General features: G+C 42.1%; 1 protein-coding gene across 11 annotated transcripts in view; it reads left to right on the top strand.

Moving 5' to 3' along the window:
- LOC145359914 (opioid-binding protein/cell adhesion molecule-like) overlaps positions 1 to 23831 on the top strand; it is a 1043301-nt gene that overhangs the window by 1006015 nt on the left and 13455 nt on the right. For 2 of the 11 annotated variants that reach the window (XM_080214777.1, XM_080214773.1), the window contains exon 8: positions 623 to 658. The exons of 2 other annotated variants lie outside the window; for them this stretch is intronic. In XM_080214777.1, the coding sequence (XP_080070903.1) occupies positions 623 to 658 (36 nt within the window). Of the gene's footprint in view, positions 1 to 622; positions 659 to 18917; positions 18954 to 19411; positions 19448 to 23831 lie in introns of all 11 variants that reach the window. 7 more of the 11 variants (XM_080214770.1, XM_080214769.1, XM_080214772.1 and 4 more) reach the window with 7 other exon arrangements.

Below are 23831 nucleotides of genomic sequence, written 5' to 3'. Positions count from 1 at the left end.
TATTGTCGCTGGACTGTTTTTCCAGAGAATGAGGATAATGCTCTGGGGACCCAGGTTCAAATCCCACCAGATCAGATGATGAAATTTGAGTTCAGTCAAAAATGTGGGATTAAAAGTCTGATGATGACCGTGAAACCATCGTTGTAGAAACCCACCCAGTAGGGGAAAAAATCTGGCCTATACGTGACTCCATCTCCACAGCAAAATGGTTGACTCTTAAATGACCCAGGAAAAACCAACAAATGGCTGGCCAGGTCAGTGATGCCCTGCTTGAATAACAAAAGAGGAATCTGAGCAGGGCCTCACTCAGTGGTGTTCTAGTACCACTGACAGAAACGAGTACTTTGCCAGGGAGATGCGCGGTGATATTTATTGAATTAATATTCTTTAACCCTTTGCTGCTGCTTAGAACCATGGTGACTTCTTCCCAGTTCAACCCCACAGTGCACCACCATGAACAAACTGTAACCGTCATTCTGTTTCAGGTTCATTTGATTGCATGTGTGTTGTCACTGGCCTCACTTTTACTGCTTAGTGCCATGATTGTAAGGATATGTAAACTGTATTTTTTTGCATTTCTTTTCCTTCCCGCTTTCCCCTTCACCATTTCCTCCGATTATAGAAGTAAGTGAGCCTACGAGCTCGACCCAGATTCAAGGTCAGTAAAGAGCACTGTCATTTCTGTGGCTGCATCTCCTTCTTTTCTCTACTGCATGAGGGAGGGCGGGGGGGGGCCTCTTTCAGCACTGTCATGGGGTTCATTCAATCAGAACTGAAACGGTTTTATTTAAGTGTTGCCTTGAAGCAAAGAATCAACAACAAATTGCAGTTTGTCAACAGCTCGAGAATGACCTCTTACTAATTGCAACAAGAGGAGTGGAATAATCTTCACAAAAAAAAACTGTCACTTTGAACAATAGCTGGATACTGAAACCAAATTTAATGGCTTCCCATCTCTGCGGCTTCCTGAATTGATGTCTAAAATCATGCAATGTGATTCAATAAATTATTTTCTCGCTTTTCATCCTTTATTGTTGGACAAGTCAGGTAACCTCTTGTCTGCCAACCACTATTATCAGTTAAATATCACGCGGTTTTATTATACTGCAAAGCAATTCATTAAACAGGGACATCAAGACCAGCAAAATGGAATGGTTGATCTGTAGCTGGATTTAAAGGATTGTTTTGTTTGTTTTACCAAAGCTTAGTTAGGTATGTAAAATTTTTAAAGGGATTGATAGTGTAAACGTAGACCAAATGTTTCCTCTTATTGGATAATCTAGAGCAAGAGGTCGCAGGGAGAGGTTGAGAAGCAGTAGATTTAAAGCTGGGATGAGGAGCAGCTACCTGCAGAGGGTGGCAAATTTGTGGAACTCGCTGCCCCATAGCGTGGTGGAGACTGAATCGTTGAATGGTTTCAAGAAGGAAATAGATGTATTTTTAATTTTAAAAGTGAGATAAAGGGGAACAGGTGGGAAGCGGATTTGAGACCTGGGAGAGATCAGCCATGATTTTATTGATTGGCAGAGCAGACTCGAAGAGCTGAATTTGACGACTTGTGCTCCCAATTCCTATGTTCCTATGTCAATTTACAACCAATTAATTCCTAGTTTTGAAAAAAAATTTGGATGGGAATAGAGGGATAAGGTCCCCGGAAGGGTAAGGGGTTTAGTTCAGATGGGCAGCATTGTCAGTGTAGGCTGAAGGGCCTGTTCCTGTGCAGTAGTTTTCTTTGTTCTTTATTCTTAATTATGAAGGATAAATTGGCACGTTGATCATTTATAAAGAAGGGATCTGAATTATCATCAGTTCAAGATAACCAACAAGTTCCAGGGTCTCTGGTAACAATGTAATTTCAATCAGGGGAAACTTTGCCTTCTGCTCACAAATAAAAAGCAGCAAACATACTTGTTAAATAAAGCATAAGATATTGTAAACAATCTAACCTTGAGAGGAAAGGAGTGCATCCAAAAGATGCTGTTTTTGTCCTGAGTACCTTCCAAATTTCACGAAAGGATATTTGATTGAAAGAAAGTATTACTTTTGGCTCTTTCCATTTGCAGACCAGGTGCAATCTCACTTATCATGAATTCTATCCAATTCTTTCAATGTTCTGGAGAAAGGTTCTGCAAATCTTTCACTAGCTCCCGAAGATACAGCAAGCAAAACTCCATAATATTTGTCCATTACATTCTATGTTATCCATCTTTGATTTCCTTGGCATGACGTCTCGATAAAGTCAAGGCCATTATATTCCATAGACTATTAATCAGTGATGGGCAACTGAAGCTATTGAGTGGGCCGCATGAGTGCCCCCCCCCCCCCCCCCCAACTTCATCTCAGTGGGCCACAAGATTGAAATCAAACTTGTTCACTAACCATGAACTCATGAATAAGAGTCAATACATTTAAGACATGCCAGATATTTCATAATAAGTTTATAGAAAATGCTTAAACCATTCATATCTCAACAGAACTATTTTCAACTTAAAATGGCAAAATCAAAAGAAACATTTACGCTTTGGATGCGGAGGGAGTGCACAGCTGTCACAGTCGATGTTACGAGCAATCGACATGCACCTTTGCTTGCCCCTGGGTATCACTTCAGTCGTACTGGTAGAAAACAAACTACGGAAATCAGCAGAATATGGCAACCCTGTGCACGGGCAACTGTCAACAAAATGTTTCATTGGTCGCAGTCAGAATTCAGATGGACTGTATGTGGCCCTGGTCCGCATATTGCCCACTACTGATAATGATGGAGCAGCTGAGGTAGTAACTCCCCCAGTGTACCCGAACAGGTACCAGAGTGTGGCAACTAGAGGATTTTCACAGTAACTTCATTGCAGTGTTAATGTAAGCCTGCTTGTGACACTAATAAATAAACTTAACGCCAACTGTTTCAGTTCAAACATCTGTTCGCCCATAGTGGAGTGTATTATATCTCAGATCATTCCTGGTTCTATAAAATTGATGCAAGCGCATCCACCATAAAAAGGTTCAATTTCAGTTCTTCTCTGGGCCAAAGGAGGAAAGCATTAACCTCATCGTTCAGATGTGTAGGGTGGGATTCTGCGGCCGTGCTCGCCCCAAAACGGAGGATCCCACCTGAGGTCAATGGACTTCTGCGTAGTAAGCTCTCCTGCCCAATCCCTTCCCCCTGCTCCCCCTACCCCCCCGCCTGCTACGATTTGCGTGGCAGGCAATACAGGAGCATTCACTTTGTAATATTTCGTTACCATTTTTAGCAGATTCGCAGACTGCTCTGATTTATATATAGCTATATAAATTGACCCTTAGTGTCAGGGGAGAGTCTGGGTTGGATAGGTGTCAGTGCAGACCCAATGGACCAAATGGCTTCCTTCTGCACTGTAGGGATTCTGTGGGATAGATAAATCTTTGTTCTCCAGAAATTCAAACTTCTGAGCAGTCTAGCAGGAGGACTGGATACTTGGCACATTTGGATTAGTGTTAAACTCAAGTGAGCAGAGTATGATACCGCCGCCGTTGCCAGCCCCTCACCACAACCCCCACCTCACAGAGGTCTATGTATCTCCAACCTTCAGCGGTTTAAGAAGGTGGCTTACAATCACTTTTGCAAGGTCAGTTGGTGATGGGCAACAACAAATGTTGGCCGAGCCAGTGGCATTCACACTCCATGAAAGGATACATTGTTTGAAAAGTCAGATTGCCCCTTGCTGCAAGGTTACTCTGCAAGTTTAACGTCAGTGCAAGTTGGAAATAAATGTGTGCTTGTAAACTTAATCCAAAGAAGTGAGCGTGAGGTGGATTGGCCAGGGTAAATTGCCCCCTAGTGCATAGGTTAGGTGGGATTAGCTATGGTGGGCGTGTTTGGGTTGTGGGAATGGAGTGGAGGAGGTAAGACTGAGTGGGATGCTCTTTGAAGGGTCGCTGCAGACTTGATGGCCGAATGGCCTCCTTTGCACTGTAGGAATTCTACGATGCTATGACCAGTCTGTCAATCCAGAGCTTTAAAGGCATATTAGACAGGCAGGGAAGAAGAAACAAATAAAAGCCAAGATCTTAAACTGAATATCTCCTTTCAGAATAGATTGAGCAATATTTTATTCTCTGTGAAGTAGGGTTTAGGATCTCAGTATATTGGTTTGGATGAAGTCGGAAACAACCAGTAAAGTGACCTCATTTCACAGCAAGCTCATTTCACTGAAACTGCATCTCCCACTTCATCACCTTCGAGCAAATTCCTCTCCATTTAATGCTTGCTCCTCCTGGGAGTTTAGCTTTGTGGGAAAGGAGAAGCAGAAATTATGTTTCAGATGTCAGTTCAACGTGCTGTTGAGGAAGAAAACTATATCCAAAATCAATAATGCTTCACTTTATATGTCAACTGTATCTTGCACTTAATGCTTATCAAAGACACATTATTACCCCCGGCTATACAAAAAATTATTTAGTTAACAGCAGGACACAAATCAGTTAAAAAACACATGAATAGCCCAATGAGAAATTGATACAATTCGTGTTAAATAATCTCAGAGATTGGTACTAAATGCAAACCACTAAAAGTTGTTGCTAAATCTTTATTTATTACATATTAATCATGTTACACTTTATGACCTAATGTTTTTCCTGTGTTATAAATTTTTATTTACAACAACAGTGATTTTTTTGAGCAATAGAGTGGGAGAAACTTCTAAATTAATCCTGTTTTAAATCGGAACCCTGTAAATAAAAACAAAATCTTCATTGCCTGGAATTCCCTGACCTTGCCCATGGCTGGGATTCTCCAGTCCCATTACAGCACATGTGACATCCGAGAACTTGGGCACGTGTGACATCGGAGAACTTGGGCCATTATTTTCCATTTTTTGTGCATTTGTAACTCAGAGTGTTGGAAGACATAGGATCCTATGGTGCAGAAGGAGACCATTCGGTCCATCAAGTCTCCACCAACCACAATCTCACCCAGGCCCTATCACCATAAACCCAAGGAATTAAACCTAGCCAGTCCCCCGACACTACGAGGCAGTTTAGCACAGCCAATTCACCTAACCCGAAAATTTTCGCAGTAACTTCATTGCAGTGTCAATGCAAGCCTATTTGAGGCACAAATAAGTAAACTTTAAACTTTATCTTTGGACTGTGAGAGGAAACCGGAACACCTGGAGGAAACCCACGCAGTCATGGGGAGAATGTGCAAACTCCACACAGACAGTGACCCAAGCCGGGAATTGAACCTGGGTCCCTGGCACTGTGAGGCAGAATTGCTAACCATCTCACCACCATGCCACCCGTGTTGAGTTTGGAGGGCAGGAAATATGCACAAATTAAACAGTTGGAATCAAATTGAGTGAGATTAACGTATTTATTGCCTTATCTGTCAAAAATCATTGCTTGCCATTGAAGCAGATGTGATTATTTTTCACATTTTAGATTGCTATTCCAATTTTTTACGTTAACTTTCCAAAGATACAAAGTAAAAACTTAAGGGATTGATGAGAGGGAGCACTCAAGATGATCCAACAAAGAGCTGAAGGCCGGAATGTTACGGCCATTCATACCAGTGGGATTTTCCCATTCCGCTGCAGTCGGAGAGCTGGCTGGCTGCCAAATTCTCAGACCTCACTGCAGCGGGAGCATGAGGCAAATGGTCGGTAAGATCGTGCCTGATGTCTTTTTCAAATTTTGAGTAGGATATAATGGCATTGCTTTTGAGCCCGAGTTCTAAATTAGAACCATAGAACCTTACAGTGCAGAACCACAATCCCACCCAGGCCCTATCCCCACATCCCTACATATTTTACCTACTAATCCCTCTAACCTACGCATCCCTGGACACTAAGGGACAATTTTAGCAAGGCCAATCAACCTAACCTGCACATCTTTCGACTGTGGGAGGAAACCTGAGCGCTCGGAGGAAACCCACGTGGACTCGAGGAGAATGTGCAAACTCCGCACAGATAGTGACCGGAGCTGGGAATCGAACCCAGGTCCCTGGAGCTGTGAGGCAGCAGTGCTAACCATTGTGCTACTGTGCCGCCCACAAATTCCGATGGATACATTTTTAAACAGAAAGGTATTGTTACTCCAATGACACAAACTTCTGACCACTGTGGCATCAGGTCGAGGCATCAAGCTGGCCAAAGAAGGAAACCATATTGAAGGAAGCGGACCAGACTACCCACGTGTGTAGCAAAAGACTGCAGAACACCATTAACCAAAGCCGCGTTTATTTTTTGTATTAAATGCTCCTCAGGACAAATATAGATTGTTGAATTGCTGAGAACATTTTGAAAAAAGTACAGTTCTTCTTGATCCAAGCAAAAGATGTATTCTGACTTTTGTTTTATCCGCAATTTGATTGTGAGGAAAAGGCACAAGTTAGCATTTCGCCCTCACTCCCTTTGTAGAAGCAACTGCATTTGATCGGGTTTGCAGTACTTGGGGTGAAATAAAACTTCGAAAAAAAGCACTGGGAACTCCTGTAAAACCCTCTTGCCCGCTTCTACAGGGAAGACTCTCCGGCCTTCCCTCAGCGTGTTTCTCGGCAGTGGGAGATGGTGTGCCGTTCGTTGGTGGCAGGATCTTCTGGTCCCATTCCCGTTCCCATTGAAGCCACCCTACTCCTCTGGGAAACCCACGGCAAGGGCTGTGCTTTCGAAGGCAACAAACAATCTCTTCAGACGCATAGCAGAGTTTTCAGACCAGATTTTCTGAAATGCTGACAAAAAAAAAACCGAGGTGTGGTTTAAGTGTTAAACCGACTTTAAAGGGTGACCCGATCAGCAGAGAGTTGAAACCTCCCCCGCCAGCATTCACCCCACCCCACTAGAAAGGTTTTGGGAGGTCCCGTCCCTACTTCCCCCTATTCCTCACAGTACAGTCATTGCGGGCTCTTCTCCACCCATGACACAGGCATCCCCCTCTTCCCCTCAATAACACCCAGCAACCACCATGACAGGATTGCTGGCCCTCCCCTGCCTCAATGCCAGCTGCCCTCCTTCACTGCTCCCTCCCCCATGCCTACAAGTTCCCCACCCCCATGCTTTCAAGTTTCCCCCCTCAATGGCTGTTCCCCTGTCACTGCCAAGTCCCTGCACCTCTTCAAAGTCCTTGGGGCTGTCCTCCCAACACCACCACGTAATGGGAACCACCCTTCTCCCTCCAAAAGAGTTCCCCACAGAGTCTGCTCCAGCACTGCCTCGGGTCATTTCCATTTCAAAGCAGCATCTTTGTCAATGAAATGTAAGGGAGTTAGACATTCCAGTGTACATTTCTTTCAAGGCTTTGTTCTCATCGACCAGATCTATTGAAATCAAAGCAGAACAGGTGACAGCACAGACAGACAGGACATGTGGTGACATGTTTCACTGCATTATAATGCTGTCTTCACTGGAAAAGCACTGTAAAGCATGAGAACAAATATGCAAAACTGGTCAATGTAAGGATCAACCTACCTGTAAAAGTTCGAACCCTTTGATGAACCATTCTATTAGAAGCACAACAGCAACACAGCACTAAACAGTGTCATTAAAAGATATGAACAGACTTTACACTTGCCTTTCAAAATGCTCCAGACTTCTCAGCAAGTTTTCTGGGTTTTTTTAATATAAAAAACTCTCAAACCTGATATGTTTTAATGTGCTTCCAAAGCCTGAAAATGATCTGCTGGAGGAAATTTTGGTCACCATTTCGAGTGGACGACCCAATCTCAATGTGGATGTGTGTGCCTTTGCACGCAAGCTGTATCAGATAGGCCACAGGAAACTGGCGCTGGGTCAGAAATGCAGAGGAAAATCCACTTACCCCAAAAGAAATTCAAGTGCGGTCATTTGCACATCAAAATATACCTCTGCACATCCAGTCAGAAATTTGGCCCAATAAGTAACTTAAAATAAGAAACACCACATAGAAGACTTTCATATGAACACATTACACTTCCATACATTAATATTGAGCATCACAATCTCACCTTTATTACTTGTGCCATTTTATTTTATTTAACCTTCACTCTAACATGTGTTCATTAGAGGAACTAATTCCCCACTTCAAACCTTTGTCAGAGATGCAGGGAAAAAAAATAGCTGCTGGAAATACATTAGGATGGCCTGACTTTTGTTTTTATTTAATGTCCTCCCTCAATGGGAGATCTATCTGCCACTGCTTTATAGCTGAGACCAGGGGTGTAGTTGCAAGGCATTACAAGCTGGTGCAACATTGTGCTGTCTCACACCACCGTGTGTACCCAGCCTTTGGACAACAAGGAAACCCATTTGATTCAGAACAAGAAAACGGAATCAGAACAGAGGAGCTACTTCAGTGAACTTGGCTACATTACAGCTATTTCTAGTTCCAAAAGTATCTGATTGAAATTCATGGTAATGATACCCTGTCAGTGCAGAAAGTGGTACCCCAGGTGGTGTGTTTGTTGCTGTTCAACTAACCAATTATTTTGTTCCATTTCTGTCTGTCCTGTCAATCTCATGGGGCCTGGGCGCATTCTGCTTTTTATCTTCTTCCATTTTCATCATGTAAGTAATCATTAAAATCTTCATTATACCCCATTGTTCGTCCATTCCATTCCCACGTCCTCCAAATAGGATAATTTGCAAGGACAAAATATCCTTTCAGTTGCTCAAGAATAATTATATTCCATATTACAATTGGATGGAGTGCACTTTGGCTTACATTAGCGGTTAAGTAGGTGAAGAAAAAGCGATTTAAAAAAAAATCCCTCCCTGACCTATGAACCCAGGCTTGTTTACCTTTGACCACGAGGATTACTTCCTTTGATGAAAGCTATTGAAGTTCTGTTTCCTTTATTTGTCAATTTGTTTATTAAAAAGAGACAGTACTGCCTTTTCGTAACTCCACAAGCTACCTAATTCAGTGCTTAACACATTTGGTATCTTAGATGTAGTGTTAATAGACACATAATTTGCTTCAGCTATCCCATAACTATTAAATTATCTATTTCAGTTTGGTGCTGACCAGCTAATGTTTCATAAACAATTGCAGTAATTAAAAAGACTTGCTGTGTTTTATTTTATCTTTTTTGAAAAATGGTAGCCAGCTTACCACAAGCACGATGATAACTGGATTGAAAGGAGCCCTGTCTCTTTATGAACAGTTACCATGGTAAAATTTTTGACATGAATTGGTTTCTGCATGTTCTATCCGGTGAATATAATGCCACATCTTCTTAACCCTCCTTTTCTCCCCATTATCTTAAAAAATAAATTTGTTGTTGCGATGATATATGAAATGGCTGACAGCCTGTAATCAGGCCTAGGTCTGGGATTTCCATTTGGATGTGACTTTGCTGTGTAATTGGTGGAGATTATGCAATATAAATACAAAATTGTAACCCATTTATGTAATCACAGTTATAGCTGACTTATCCAGATGCGTTACTGTGATATTGAGATACAGACAGGAAAAAGCTAAACAAAGTAATTATTTTGGTGACATTTAGTGACCCAGTAAAGTTTTAAGTTTATCTATTATTGTCACAAGTATTCTTACATCAACACTGCAATGAAGTTCCTGTGAAGATCCCCCAGTCGCCACAGTCCGACGCCTGTTTGGGTACATTAAGAGAGAATTTAGCATTGCCAATGCACCTAACCAGCAAGTCTTTTGGACTGTAGGAGGAAACTGGAGCACCCGGAGGAAACCCACACAGACACAGGGAGAATGTGCAGACAGTGACCCAAGCCGGGAATCGAACCCGGGTCTCTGGCGTGGTGAGACAGCAGTGCCACCGTGCCAAGTACCCCATTTTGTGGGAATGGAGCATTGTGATTTTGTTATCTGGGAAATAAATAAAAATCTGCAAATAAAGTGCAGATTAAACAGCTCCTTATTTGATTTCAACATTTGTCTAATTATTTCAGCGGAGCATTATAAACTACAGGGGATAATCCAAGAACATCAATAAATGCCATATTCACAGTGCTGTGCTCCCTCATTTATTCCCACTGTCAGTTTCAATACATTCCTACTCAAATTTGTTCTTCAAATTCTCCCCAACCAAAATATCAGATTAGAAACCAGACATTTCTGAAAACGCGATAATAATTAGAAAGGGTGACTCACTAAATTTGATGTAAAACGACACATTTTGATGTTGTTTCTGTCCATTTCCATTCAACTTTGCATCTTCTCTGTAATCCTGTTCTAGGAATGAACAGTTGAAATCATTGGCCATGATCCCTGTTCCTTGAGCTGTTGTACCTGGGAAGTATCCCCAAAATGTTTTCAGAGATGTTCCCTGGAAGCCCTCACTGAGGTTTGCACGACAATTGCTTGGGAAGTTCAAACTTCCATTGGGCAGTGACCCTGCAATGGGAACCATCTGGCACTGTGATTTAAATCAATAACTTCAGACTGCCATACCACAGTAGTAACCCAGAAAAAGTTAGAAGAATTAAGACAACTTATGGATAGCTATAGTACAGATCCAGTCTGACCTCCCCACACTTCCCACCCACTCCTGCTGTACTTCTTACTCCTTCCCCCACAGCCCCTACCCCACGACAACACCCTTTCATCAACTCCCCCCCCACCATCTCCCCTCATCATATCTCCCCCCATCATCTCTCTCCCCCCCATCATCTCTCTCCCTCCCATCATCTCTCTCCCTCCCATCATCTCTCCCCCCCCATCATCTCTCCCCCCCATCATCTCTCTCCCCCCCATCATCTCCCTTCCCCCCCATCATCTCCCTTCCCCCCCATCATCTCCCTTCCCTCCCCATCATCTCCCTTCCCCCCCATCATCTCCCTTCCCCCCCATCATCTCCCTTCCCCCCCCCATCATCTCCCTTCCCTCCCCATCATCATCTTCCCCCCACCCCCATCATCTCCCCAGAAAAGCACATCTCCCTCCCCCATTACCCCCCAGACTCCCCCATCAATGGAATTCCCAAGCCTGGACCTTTGAACTTGCCTACTTTCGAGCAGGTAATGCGACAAAAAGGAGATGCGACTTCCTTGCCCCCATCTCAAGGTCTCGGGAAGCCACTTCACCGCAACTTTTTCGCCGAGCCTGAGTGGGAAGGTCGGGTGACAGAGATGCAATTGCATTTTAGCGCAAGTAACTTGGAGTGGCGTAGTAATCCCACTCTGATTGCCACCCGATGGAGGTTAACTGTTTGCTGTGTAATGTTCCAAAGAATGTGACTCCTTGTTTCTTCTGCCCTATTTTAAAGATCTCTGCATTTTATAAATACATTTTCCAGAGGATTGCAGCTAATTGTAGTTATTGAAGATGTAGGGGGAGAAGGTGACTCCTTTAGCACCTTTTGAGGTGCCACAGAATGCCATGGAGCTCCAACTTAGGTTCTCATGTGCACCGCAAATACTATGTGATGAAGCAAACCAGAGTTGATATTGACACAGTTGTCAGTGCACACAGTGAGCGACTGACAGAAAAGATCATGACATTAACTAGCATGATTTGACACCAAAGCAGCAACCAATTTGAGCCTCATTCAGCTAATCATCAGTGACGTGAGAGATTATCCTCTGTTCCACAGCCAGCTATCCTCCAACAGCTACTTACAAGTTCCTGATGTTGCTATAATTTTACAAGTGTTTATTGCTTTCTATTATTTAAAGGGACAAGTTGAATGATCGGATATGAGTGCATTTTCTTTTTGCTGACTTCAAAGCTTGTGCACAAACCTGTTGTTCCCAGACTGGGTGCACCAGCCAGCATTCCCCTTTAAACGCAGTTTGACTTGGAGGAGGAATAGAGGCCACACAAAGCAGGACCAGCTCCTGGAAGGGGGAGGGAGCTGGAGAGAATCAGGGAAATGGCTTTCAGCAGGAGGTTAGATCCACCCAGGGTATTGAGGGAATTATTCTCACTCCTGAACATCATTGAGGAACACCAGGTGGAAATTTAACTGATGACATCAGTCAGGTTTGAGTCAGGTTAAAGCGTGCATCCCATTCTTCAATCACTTAACACTTAACTCTGGATGGCAGAGTTTCATGACCAGCAAGAAATCCATTGGCGAAAGGGAGGTGCGAACGGTCAGATCCAAAGAGATAATTCAATTCCACTAACGTGATGGTTCCAGCACATCTACCTCAGCAACACCCCACAATCAGACACAGCGCCCCCAACTCTTCCTATGTCCCAACCACTTCTCCCATCCAACCAAGGACTCTGAACCTCTCTGAGCTTATGACTTTACCCAAATAAGGAAATAGAATGACTGACATTTAAGAGGATATTTCGGAATATACAGAATAGAAGCATTCCAACAAGAAGAAAAAATTCCAAGGTGAGGACTCACCATCCATGGTTAATTAAAATAAAATTGAAGATGATATCAAACTTAATGTCTAGGCTGGAATTCTCCAGTCTCATGGAAACATAGGAAATAAGAGCAAGGGGAGGCTATTCAGCTCTTCAAACATGCTCTGCCATGATTGATCATCCAACTCAATAGCCTGATCCCACCTTCCCCCCAATATCCTTTGATCCCTTTTTGTACCCTATCTAACTGTATCTTGAAAACGTTCAATGTTTTGGTCTCAACCTGTTTCTGTGGGAATGAATTCCATAGGCTGATTACTCCCTGGGTGAAGAAGTTTCTCCTGATCTCTGACCTAAACCATCCACTCTGTATTCTCAGACTGTGACCCCTGGTTCTGAACACCTGCACCGTCAGAAACATCCTTCTTGCGTCTACCCTACCTAGACCTGTTAGAATTTTATCAGTTCCTATGAGCTCTCCCCCCATTCCTGTGAACTGCAACAAATACAAACCTAACCAACTGAATCTCTCCTCATACATCAATCTAGCCAATCCAGGAATAAGCCTGTTAAATCTTCTCCTCGCTCCTTGTAGAGCAGAAACATCCCTCCTCCGATAAAGAGACCAAAACTTCACACAATATTCCAGGTGTGGCCTCACCTGGAACCTGTATAATTGCATCAAACCATCTCTTCTCCTGCACTCAAATCCTTTTGTTATGACGTCCATTTCCCTTCTTTACTGCCCCTACACGCCTATCTAGAGTGACTAATACATGAAGACACCCAGCTCTCGTTGCACATTCCCCTCTCCTAATTTACGGCCATTCAGATAGTAATCTACCTCCCTGCTTTTGCTACCAAAGTGGATATGTACACCTTGTCATTGCTGCCAGCGAGAATGGAGAACACAGCCAAATCTTCATTAACAGCAGCAGGATCAGAGAATCTGGCAAAAATGTATGGCAGATCAGAAGATTGGCCAGAATGTAAAAAAAATATAAAAAAGAATGACAAAAAGTTAATGAGGAAAAAATTACAGTATGAGAGAAAGCTAACTGGAACTATAAAAACAAATAGTAAGAGTTACTCTAGATAAGGATGGACAAAGTGAGTGTTGATCCTACAGAAAGTAAGTCTGAGGAATGAATAATGGAAAACAGGGAAATGCCAAATGAACAAATATTTTGCATTGGTCTTCAATAAACAGGATGCAAGTTATATCTCAGAAATAGCTGTAAATCAGGAAATGGAAGGGAGGGAGGAACTCAGGAAAATTACATTCACCAGGGTGGCACAGTGATTAATACTGCTGCTTCACAGTGCCAGGAATCTGGATTCGGGCCACTGTCTGTGCAGAGTTTGCACATTCTCCTTGTGTCTATGTGGATTTCCTCCAGGTGCTTCAGTTTCCTCCCTCACTCCAAAGATGTTAGTTTGATTGGCCATGCTGAATTTCCCTTTAGTGTCAGGGGATTAGCGGGGTAAATATGTGTGGTAACGGGAATAGGGCCTGGGTGGGATTGTGGTATGTGCAGACTGGATGGGCTGAATGGCTTCCTTCTGCACTGTAGGGATGCTATGACCAAGGAAATGGTAGTGACCGAATTGTTTGGAGCTGTGGGCTGACAGCCTCTGAGTGGGGAATCGGGTTGAAGTGACTGAGGCATTGGTTTTAATTTGTCAAATTTCTTGAGATTCGGGAAAGGTTCCATCAGATTGGAAAATAGTGAATGGTACTTCTTCAATTCAAAAAGGGGTGGGGAGACAGAAAATAGAAAACTACACGCCAGTTAGCTGAGCATCTAGAACAGGGGGAGTGTTAGAAGCTATTATTAAAAATGTTATAGAAACTTGGAAAAATTCAAGGTAATCAGGCAGAGTCAAAATGGTTTTGTGAAAGGGAAATCATGTATAACCATTTCAATGGAGTTCTTTGAAGAAGTAATATACATTGTGGATGTACTTAGATTTACAGAAGGCATTTGATAAAATCCCATGTCAAAGGTTATTGTGCAAAATAAAAACTCATGGTGTGGGGATAACAAATGGGCATGAATAGAAGATTGGCTCCCTTCCTGGTTAGCAAGATGTAATGGTGTGCCGCAGGAATCAGTGCTCAGGTCTCAACTTTTTACATCTTATATACATGACTTGGATGAAAGGAGTAAAGGCCTGGCTGACATACTTGCTCATGACACAAAGATAGGTAGGAAAGTAACTTGTGAAGAGGACACAAGGAAGCTACAAAAGGATATTAATAGGTTAGGTGAGTGGGCAGACATCTGGCCGATAGAGGAAAATGTGGGAAAATACGAAATTGCTCATTTTGGAAGGAAAAAGCAAAAAAACGTATTATCTAAATGGTGGGAGGTTCCAGAACACGAGATGCAAAGATATCTAGGTGTCTCAATGCACAAATCACAGAAGGTTACTTATTCAAGTACAGCAAGTAATTAGGAAAGCTTATAGAATGTTATTGTTTATGATGAGAGGAATTGAAAACCAAAGGAGGGAAGTTATACTTGAGTTGTATGTGGCTGCAGTGAGACCATGCCGGGATTGTCCAATCTCATCTGTACCCGCCCCACTGCCAGCGAGAATGGAGAAGTTGGCGCTTAGCCAATACTCCATTTGCTGCAGCAGCACTGGAGAATCCCAGCCGCCGATAACGTTGGAGGTTTTCGGCGCACATCTGGAGTAATCTGTACCGTATTCATCTCTTTTTTTAAAGGAAGGCCTGATTTCCAGCCCCAGAGTTTTCCTGGTGGTTCACCTTCTTTCTACCCGAGATTCATCTTCTCTCTTCAACAGTGGGTCAATGATGTTGGGTTCCTTTTAAATATGACATCTCAATATGATGGTGGTACACATCCCGTCCAGCCCACCCCACCACAGAATATTGGGCAAAACCCCATGATGCATAATTAATTCAGCCCCGATGAAAGACATGGCATAATTTTCCATTCACCTCCGCAACAGAAAACACTCCCCATCCCCAGAATTAGTTTGCAATGCGAGAATTCTACCAATATTTCATCCAGTGTTAGGTGTGGTTTTGTGAGTTTAAGTAGAGTTCAACTATTTCCTGGGCACTGCCTCTGTCAATCAAAAGCCCATTTGCCAATCAGTCAGCACCCTATTACTGCATAAATTATTGCTGCCTTCGACATTTGATATTCTTGTCAATGTGTCCTGATGGGTGCAAGAAGAAAATCTTTGACCACTTTTTCCGTTTTGCACCAATGGCCAATAATTTGGCTGCTTAAGGTCCTCGATGATGACAGAGTGGGGAGGCCATTCACAAACCTTCCTGCCACCCATGTGATTGCGGTGGGGGCAGGAAGCCGGTAGGTTAAACCCAACATCATCTCGCCTGATAAACGCCTTCACCTCCTTACCACCAAATTCACCGCAGGAGAGGGCACAAGAATTCATCCAATGAGTCCGACATGTGAGACACGCAGAGGCCTAAGGTTATGAGGGTCAGCTGAAGCATACAAATGTTAGATGTAAGGTCAGGCTGATAGAAGTTGTTGATGGGGGAATGTTGGGGGTGTGGAGACTGGAATAGCGTTTACAGCCACTGGTGCAGTTGGGAGGATGTGACATTTGAAGTGGCATTCACTGCTGAGACATCAATGAACTTTTTGTGGGAGTTCATCCTTAAGGCTGAAGTTTGGCATTGACCTCCTTGACTAGTTACTGCCACTGCCTTTTGAACAGGTATCTGGGAAGTGAGGGGTGGGAGGTGGCAGATTTTTTTTGTCTCCAATGATAGCGTACACCTTACCTTTGTTCCCATTGAGAATGGAGTATATGTTATGGTCCTGTATCTACAGGAGCAAAAAGAGATACAAGCAAGTTTGGCATGGGGCACAGGAAAACTGTAGAATACACAATTTATGCTCAATTTCCTGTGCAGCTCCAGAATGGCATATAACTTGCTGGGTGCTAGTCAAAGGAGGCAACACATACTTTGCATGTTTGCAGCCTTGTCTGCATCTGCGTCCTGAGCTAAGGACACATTGAAAAATTCTACTGGGGATGAGTTATTTTCCTAATATTTGTTTGAACATAAAATAGCGCCAAGATAATGTCAGCTTTTTCATTCATTTTCTCGAAAATAAAATATTGGAGGACTGAAATGGCAGTACATTGGATCCATCTGTTCAAGATCTGGAAACATTGCAAGGCTCCAATTTCGAATCATTCATTTATGACATATTAGTGGAACTTGTACATTCTTTAGTGTTCATTAGTTAGATCGTAGATAGTTGTTTGACATAAATTTCACTGAGTGAATCCTTCTATTATTGTATTAATCCTCATCCTGCTCTGGATTGGGCAAGGGGAAGCATGAATTATTTATTCATGGATAAGCCAGCAAGAATTTGACTTCAACTACCTCAAGCTCCGTTCATGTCAGCCGCCAAAGAAAACTCTCAGAGCTCGAGATTGGTTGAAGGAGAGGCGATGGCCTAGTGGTATCATTGCTCGACTATTAATCCAGAAATAACTCATGTTCTGGGGACCCGGGTTCAAGTCCCATCACGGCAGATGGTGGGATTTGAATTGCATATTCAATTCAGCATCTACTGATGACCATGAAACTATTGTTGGTTCACTAATGTCCTGTAGAGAAGGAAATCTGCCATCCTCACTTGGTCTGCCTTACACATGATTCCAGAGCCGCAGCCTTATGGTTGACTTTCAGCTGCCCTCAGGAACTGGGGATGGGCAGTAAACGCTGGCTAGCCTATGACGCCCAAGACCCACGAATGAATAAAAAAAAATTCATACATAGGTTCCAAAGACAAGTGGACATGTTCCAACCCTATGTACGAACAAACCTCCTTTTATTCACACCGTGTTTAACATTATTCTGAAACGTAATTTTAAAAATAAATCTCAATTCTATTCAGAACATCTCTAACTTATTTTTGAGCAAAGGAACAAGTTATATAATGGCAATCAATCCATTTGTAAACTTGGGAAAAATTTGTACAGTAAATCCAGGAGTCCAATGTCATTCCATCCAGCAAGCAGCAGGTGATCCAAAATAACCATCTCATATTTTAACCATGATAATACTTCGAACTACATGAGTCAACTGGGAGATGGAAGTTACATTGATTCAGGATGGAACAGGGGGTGGCTGCAAGAAAAAAATAGTGTGATATATACAGTGAGGGTTCAATTCCATTTTATTATCCAGAGAAACACACGTTGTTTAGTCATGCACTTCATTTGTCCATTCGCCTAGACGTCTCCCTTGAAGAAAATGAAGTCGGTTCAAACTCAGAATGCAATTAATAGCACCTGCAGTGCAGTTTGTTCAAATTCATGTCAAGGTTTGTGCTGAAGAAAGGTTGAAAGTTCAGAACAATATTTACGATTTTAACTCCATGGTATCTGGAAGCTGAAAATAGATGAAGTAAAGAATTGGATGTTTCAACTAACAATTCTTGCAAACGCTGCTGTCTACTGCTTTGAGCTTTGCTGTTTTATTGTTTGCATCATTTACATTGATAATGTTACGATCATCTTCTTAATGATTTGTCATAGTTAAAAACAATTATATAGCTGGATATGCAACCTTCTTTTATTAACTAATCCATAACTTTATGGTCATGATTTTGAACAAGTGGAAAATCTATTTTTTCTATTGACAAATCTTCATTAAATCTTCAGCCTCATTCATACATGCTTCTTGAATTGAATATCCAGTTTGTTAACTATTGCCATATCAGTCCTGAGAGGTCACTATTCACTCGTGGGCTCAACACCATTGAGACACTTCAGCAACCTACATTTTTCAAGCCCACATTGCAGCCATGATCAGTTTGCTGGAACAATCCACTCATGGATCAGAACTTTTCAAGAGCCCATAGTTTAATTGTTCAGAATAATTGATGCTGCACTTGAATTTGCCAACCCCTTAAAATGTTTCTTTATGTTTGAACGAAGTAAAATGGTCCACAGAATTTGCTCGTGAGAATTCCACCAACCCCTCCTTCTGCTAAAGAATTTCTCTGCTAGAAGTTCTGGACAGGAGTCGGCATTTTCAAATTATTTTCACTGTTCAAAAGTTAGATGATGATAATGTCCCTCAGTCAAACTCCAAATACTTGGCCAACTTTGTACTGAGTTGAATCCTTAAATGATGTATGATTGCTCTGCATTGGAAGATATCAGCCGAGTGTTGATCAAATCCGCAACCCAGAGACACAGCATTGGAATAATTTGTCTATCCAAGGCTGCTTTACAGGCTGGTCTCACTGAAGAAAGATTAAGAAATAGGCTGTCCACAATTGGTTGGTGTCTCTATCCAGACATAAAGTCTGACATATAGAGCACAAAAGGTGGGTTGATGCTGAAGTGTTTGTGATTTTTCTTTCATTTTTCACTGCTGGGCCACATGGAGGAATGGGGTTGGTTCCTCTTGTTTCGCCTGAAGCACCTCTACTGATTTCAGCCAGCCCTTAGTAACACTGGACTTTCGATTTCAGACTGCATGTATTTCGAGCTGGATTTAGCATCCAGTCATCACTTGACTAATACTGAAAATCCTGTATTGAAGTTTCCTCCACTCTCTTGTTGCAACTTAGTTTACATTAAAATTGTTCATCATAAGCTTTTTGCTTTCTTCGATTTTTTTTTAGAAGAGAAAACCTCTACAGTTCTTGCAAATTGGAAAGGTTTGTAAAATTAAAGAAAAAGATTAAAAATGCATGAAACAAATTATAACTGCACTACAACTTAACAGCCTCTGTGAGTCCTGATGAATACTAAACTAGATGCTGGTTTTCAAGCCAATAAATTAACCCATTAACCCAAAGAAATTGGTCTTCAGTACCAGTACTGTTGTTGCCTCTTTGTAGCTTCTAAATAAATTTTCTCATTAATCAATCCCCGGTATCCAGATCCCTTTGAAATGTCTGTTGCTTTGTAGTGTTTCCATTCATCTAGTTCAATTAGCACAGTTGTAGTGACCTGGTTTAGATGTTTAGTTTGTTGTACTGAATGCAGTGTAAACATGTGCATGTGTGTGTTTCAAGTTTCATCAGTAGCCTTGGCACATTTCAAATTGTACACTGAAATTCTCGCTGTATGCATTGTGATATGATGCTTTCTTTTGAAACGTTATTTTGAGAAGTATCCACTCGTGGAAAAGAATACGGCCCAATCCCTGGTAAGATCAACCAAGAGCATCCAATCATCTTAAGGGAGAAGAGTGATCTTGCCGGACGCGATTCGGTCATTTAAAATGTATTTTCCAGATGTCGTATGTAAGAAGCATCGTTATTAAGCTCAGATTCAGGCCTGTGTTCATAGGTTAATCCCGACCATGTTGGGTAAACGGAAACGTGTTTAAGTTTATGGCTCAGAAATTGCAAGACGAGTTATGGCACATTCGTAGTGGATGTTAATATCGATGCATTAAAAAATGTAGCAATTTGTGCTGACAAAATTGCAAATTGCCACAAATTGCTGGATAATTTGTGTTGCTCTACCTGTTACCTTTCAAAAGCAGCAGCTTGCCAATGAAGCTCCTCATTTACATTCATTGAGTGTCAAGAAATTGCTGGATGGTGCTGGTAATTTCAAATTGTTGCCTTATTTTTCATTTTTGTGCCTGATCAGTTTCTCCCAATCCCTCCACTCTTTGTTTCCCCATCTGTATTCTAATTAACCCCGATTTCTTCCCTCTCGTTCCTTTGTTTCTTTCTTGACCCTTTTAATTTCATTGTTTGAGACGTCGGACCTTTGGACCTGACATGTGTGAGGTGCTGGATGGCCTTTGCTGCTCCCTTATCAACGTGCATTTCCAGCAGTTTGTGGTGTAAAAATTATATGATTTGAGGTGAAAAAGAATCCAACTTACAGTGCTTGCCCCCAGAAGCAACACTAAAGCTAATGCCGGGCCATTGTAGCCTATGGGTTATTGGCTTTGAAATTGAGCTGTGGAGTAATGGGCTGCAATGCTTACTTCATTCTTTTTCCACAACTGTAGCAGCCATGAACTTATTTATCATCAATTTATTTCCTTTATTTAAATATTTTGACATCTCTGCTGTAAAAGCAGAGGAAGGAATTTCAAACAAGCATTATCTGCATTTGTATCCATTGCTACCACAGCATGGTTTCAAAGCCCCTTGCGATTAGCACTTTAAATAATCTTGTCTGCTTGTCAGTTTTTTTGCACCTTTCATTGTGTGCCTCGAATAACTCTTGCTACTTTTTTGTCTTCATAGCCTATCAGTAAAACAGAACCTCTTCTTTCATTCTGTGTTTTAAGGCTAGTGTATGAAGATGAAACATTAAGTGCCAGTGTAGTTTATCACTCTGTAAAGCAGCTTGTCAATAGCTATCATTTTTTTTGATGTGGTGAGAATTCAGTTTACACAATAACATTCTAGATTGTGGGTTCCACAAAAATATCCAGTAGTATTTTAATGGTGACAAGATAATTTAACCAAAAGATAGGAACATGACAGTAAAGAAGGAATAAAAGCAGTCACTGGAATGCTCCTGAGGGTGCATTTAAGAGACAGTATCATTTTGGATGGTCTACAGTGCTAATTGCCATTATAGGTGCCATAAGGCTTTTCTGCAGTACCATTCTTTCTGTTAACTACTATTAAATCTGGCCATTTGTCAGTCACCGCCTATATCTTGCCTAACACAGTTACATAATTTCATCAAATGTCCTTAAAATATTTTAATTTTGAACGTTAAGTTCACATTCAAAGGTTACAAAGTCATAGAATCCCTACAATGCAGAAGGAGGCCATTCAGCCCATTGAATCTGCACAAACCATCATAACTTCCAGGCCCTATTCACATAACCCCACATATTTACTCTGTTAATCGCCTGACACTCAGGTCACTTTAGCATGACCAATCAACCTAATCTGCACATCTTTGGATTGTGGGAGGAACACGGTCCAAAGTCTGACAACACCAGGTTTAAGTCCAACCAGTTCATTTGATAGTAATCCCACAAGCTTTCGGAATGGTATTCCTTCGTCAGATGTATGCAAGGTTCTGATCAGAAAAAGGCATATAAAGACACAAACAGTTTACAGAACTGTGCGATTACTATCAAATAAACTGGTTGGACTTAAACCTGGTGTTGCCAGACTTCGTACTGTGTTTACCCCAGTCCAATGTCGGCATGTCTACATCATGACTGTGGGAAGAAACCAGAGCACCCGGAGGAAACCCACACAGACACGGGGAGAACGTGCAAACTCCATGCAGACAATGACCTGAGGCCAGAATAAAACCCAGTTCCCTGTTGCTGTGAGGCAGCAGTGCTAACCACTGCACCGCCCCCATTGAACAGCAAGATCACACAGGAAGATGTTTTGTGATTCAAGAGCCTATTGGCTTGACTCTTCCCCCTTTTTGGAAGAGGGAGAATCTCATCATGGGTGGCGCAGTGTGTAGGTCTGCTGCCTCACTGCACCAGGGACTGGGTTCAATTTCAGGCTTGGGTGACTGTTTATATGGAGTCGGCGCGTTCTCCCTGTATCTACGTGGATCTCCCTCCCACAGTCCAAAGATGTGCAGGTTAGGTGGACTGGCCATGGTAAATTACCCCTGAGTGCCCTAAAATGTGTAGATTAGCAGGGTAAATATGTATGTTGCGGGAAAAGGCCTGGATAAGATTCTCTTTCACAGAGTTGGTGCGGACTCATTGGGCCAAATGGCCTCCTTCATCATTATAGGGAATCTATGATTGCTTAGAGAACGTTAACTACCAATTAATTGAATAATAATCATCTGATGCCAAAATAATTGGTGCCTTTCTGAGATCAGCAAGTTTAGTTTATAAGATAACAAGATCTATTTTGGAGATAATTTCAGAAATAAAGAAATTAACACTTTTGAAAATATTAGTCTTGCTAATAATCTAATATTTTCTAATGTGTAGCAGAAAGTAACTAGATTATTCACCTGAGACAGAGAGAATAAGAGTGTAGTTATTTTAGATCAATTCTTGTATAGCAACTGGTGGCAATCCTAAACACATGATTCTAAGAAGATTTTTGAACTGGAACGTATGCTTTATTTCAAAAATTCAACTAATTTTATTTTTTGAAGTGTTATTCATAGTGAATCTTCATGCCACTCAAGTGCCAGGTAATTACCATCTCCAACAAGAGATAATTTACCCACCTCCCCTTGACAATCAACAGCATTTCCATTGTTGAATCCCTGACCATCAATATCCTAGGGGGTTACCATTGATAATAATTGAACTGGACCAGACACAGAAATACTGTTGTTACAAGAGCAGTTCTACTGTGCATAACTCGCCTTCTGATTACTGTCCGCCAGCCACAAAGCACAAGCCAGGAATATAACAGTGACACAGTGATCAGCACTGCTGCCTCACAGCGCCAGGATCCCAGTTTCGATTCCCGGCCTGGGTCACTGACTGTGTGGAGTCTGCATGTACTCCCATGTTTGCGTGGGTTTCCTCTCGGTGCTCCGGTTTCCTCCCACAGTCTGAAAGATGTGCTGGGTAGGTGCATTGGCTATGCTAAATTCTCCCTCTGCGTAGCTGAACAGGTGCCAGAGTGTGGTAGCTTGGGGATTTTCACAATAACTTCATTGCAGTGATAATGTGAGCCCACTTGTGACACTGATGAATAAAATTTTAAAAACCTGAGAAAAAAACTTTGCTAGAGTGTTTGCCAAAGCCTGATTGAGTGCAGATCCAAGAACACTCAAGGAGTTCACATTGTCCAGGTCAAAGCAGCTCATTTGATGAGAATCCCAAGTGCCTTTTTGAATGTCCTTGTTCTGAAAAGGGAAGTTCTTACTGAGTAATTGATTTGATACTATCAGCACCTATAGGAATATGGATTTAAACTTGTGTATCCCTAAAGATTTGTATGTATCCCACTACAAATCAAGATACAGACAACTATGCTTTAACCCAAGTCTTTGCATCACCGGCTACTGTACCAATGTGAACATTCATGGTGTCCACATGAATCATTCTCACTGTAAGTCAGAGACATAAAATGGCAATGTATCAGATAAAAAATATCGTAGCCCGTTTCTGATTCGTCCCAAATTTTGAAAAATGCCATGAACTATTCTCTCCTTCGTATCCCCTATCTTCTCCTTTGATATATGTGATCTAAAATTTGGCAATCTAAAGCAAAAACCATTAAGTTGTATGAATCATAGATTCTACAGTGCAGAAGGAGACCACCTGGCCTATCGAGCCTGCACCTACAATGATCCCAGCCAGGTTCTGGCCTGTCCCTATACATGTTTACCCTTCTAATCCCCCCTGACATTAAGGAGCAATTTATCATGGCCAATCAACCTAACCCACGCATGTTGGGACCGTGGGAGGAAACTAGAGCACCCGGAGGAAACCCATGCAGATACAGGGAAAATGTGCAAAATCCACACAGACAGTGACTCAAGCCAGGAATCGAACCCGGGTCCTTCACGCTGTGAAGCAGCAGTGGTCACCACTGTGCTGCACATTGTACCACCGTATCACCTATTGTGTCACCATGCCGCCCATTGTGCAGCTAGTGTAGTAA

This window comes from Carcharhinus amblyrhynchos, chromosome 29, assembly GCF_965287045.1.
Source record: "Carcharhinus amblyrhynchos chromosome 29, sCarAmb.v2.hapA, whole genome shotgun sequence".
In the NCBI taxonomy this organism is placed as follows: Eukaryota; Metazoa; Chordata; class Chondrichthyes; order Carcharhiniformes; family Carcharhinidae; genus Carcharhinus; species Carcharhinus amblyrhynchos.
This window is presented reverse-complemented; position numbering and strand designations above follow the sequence as displayed.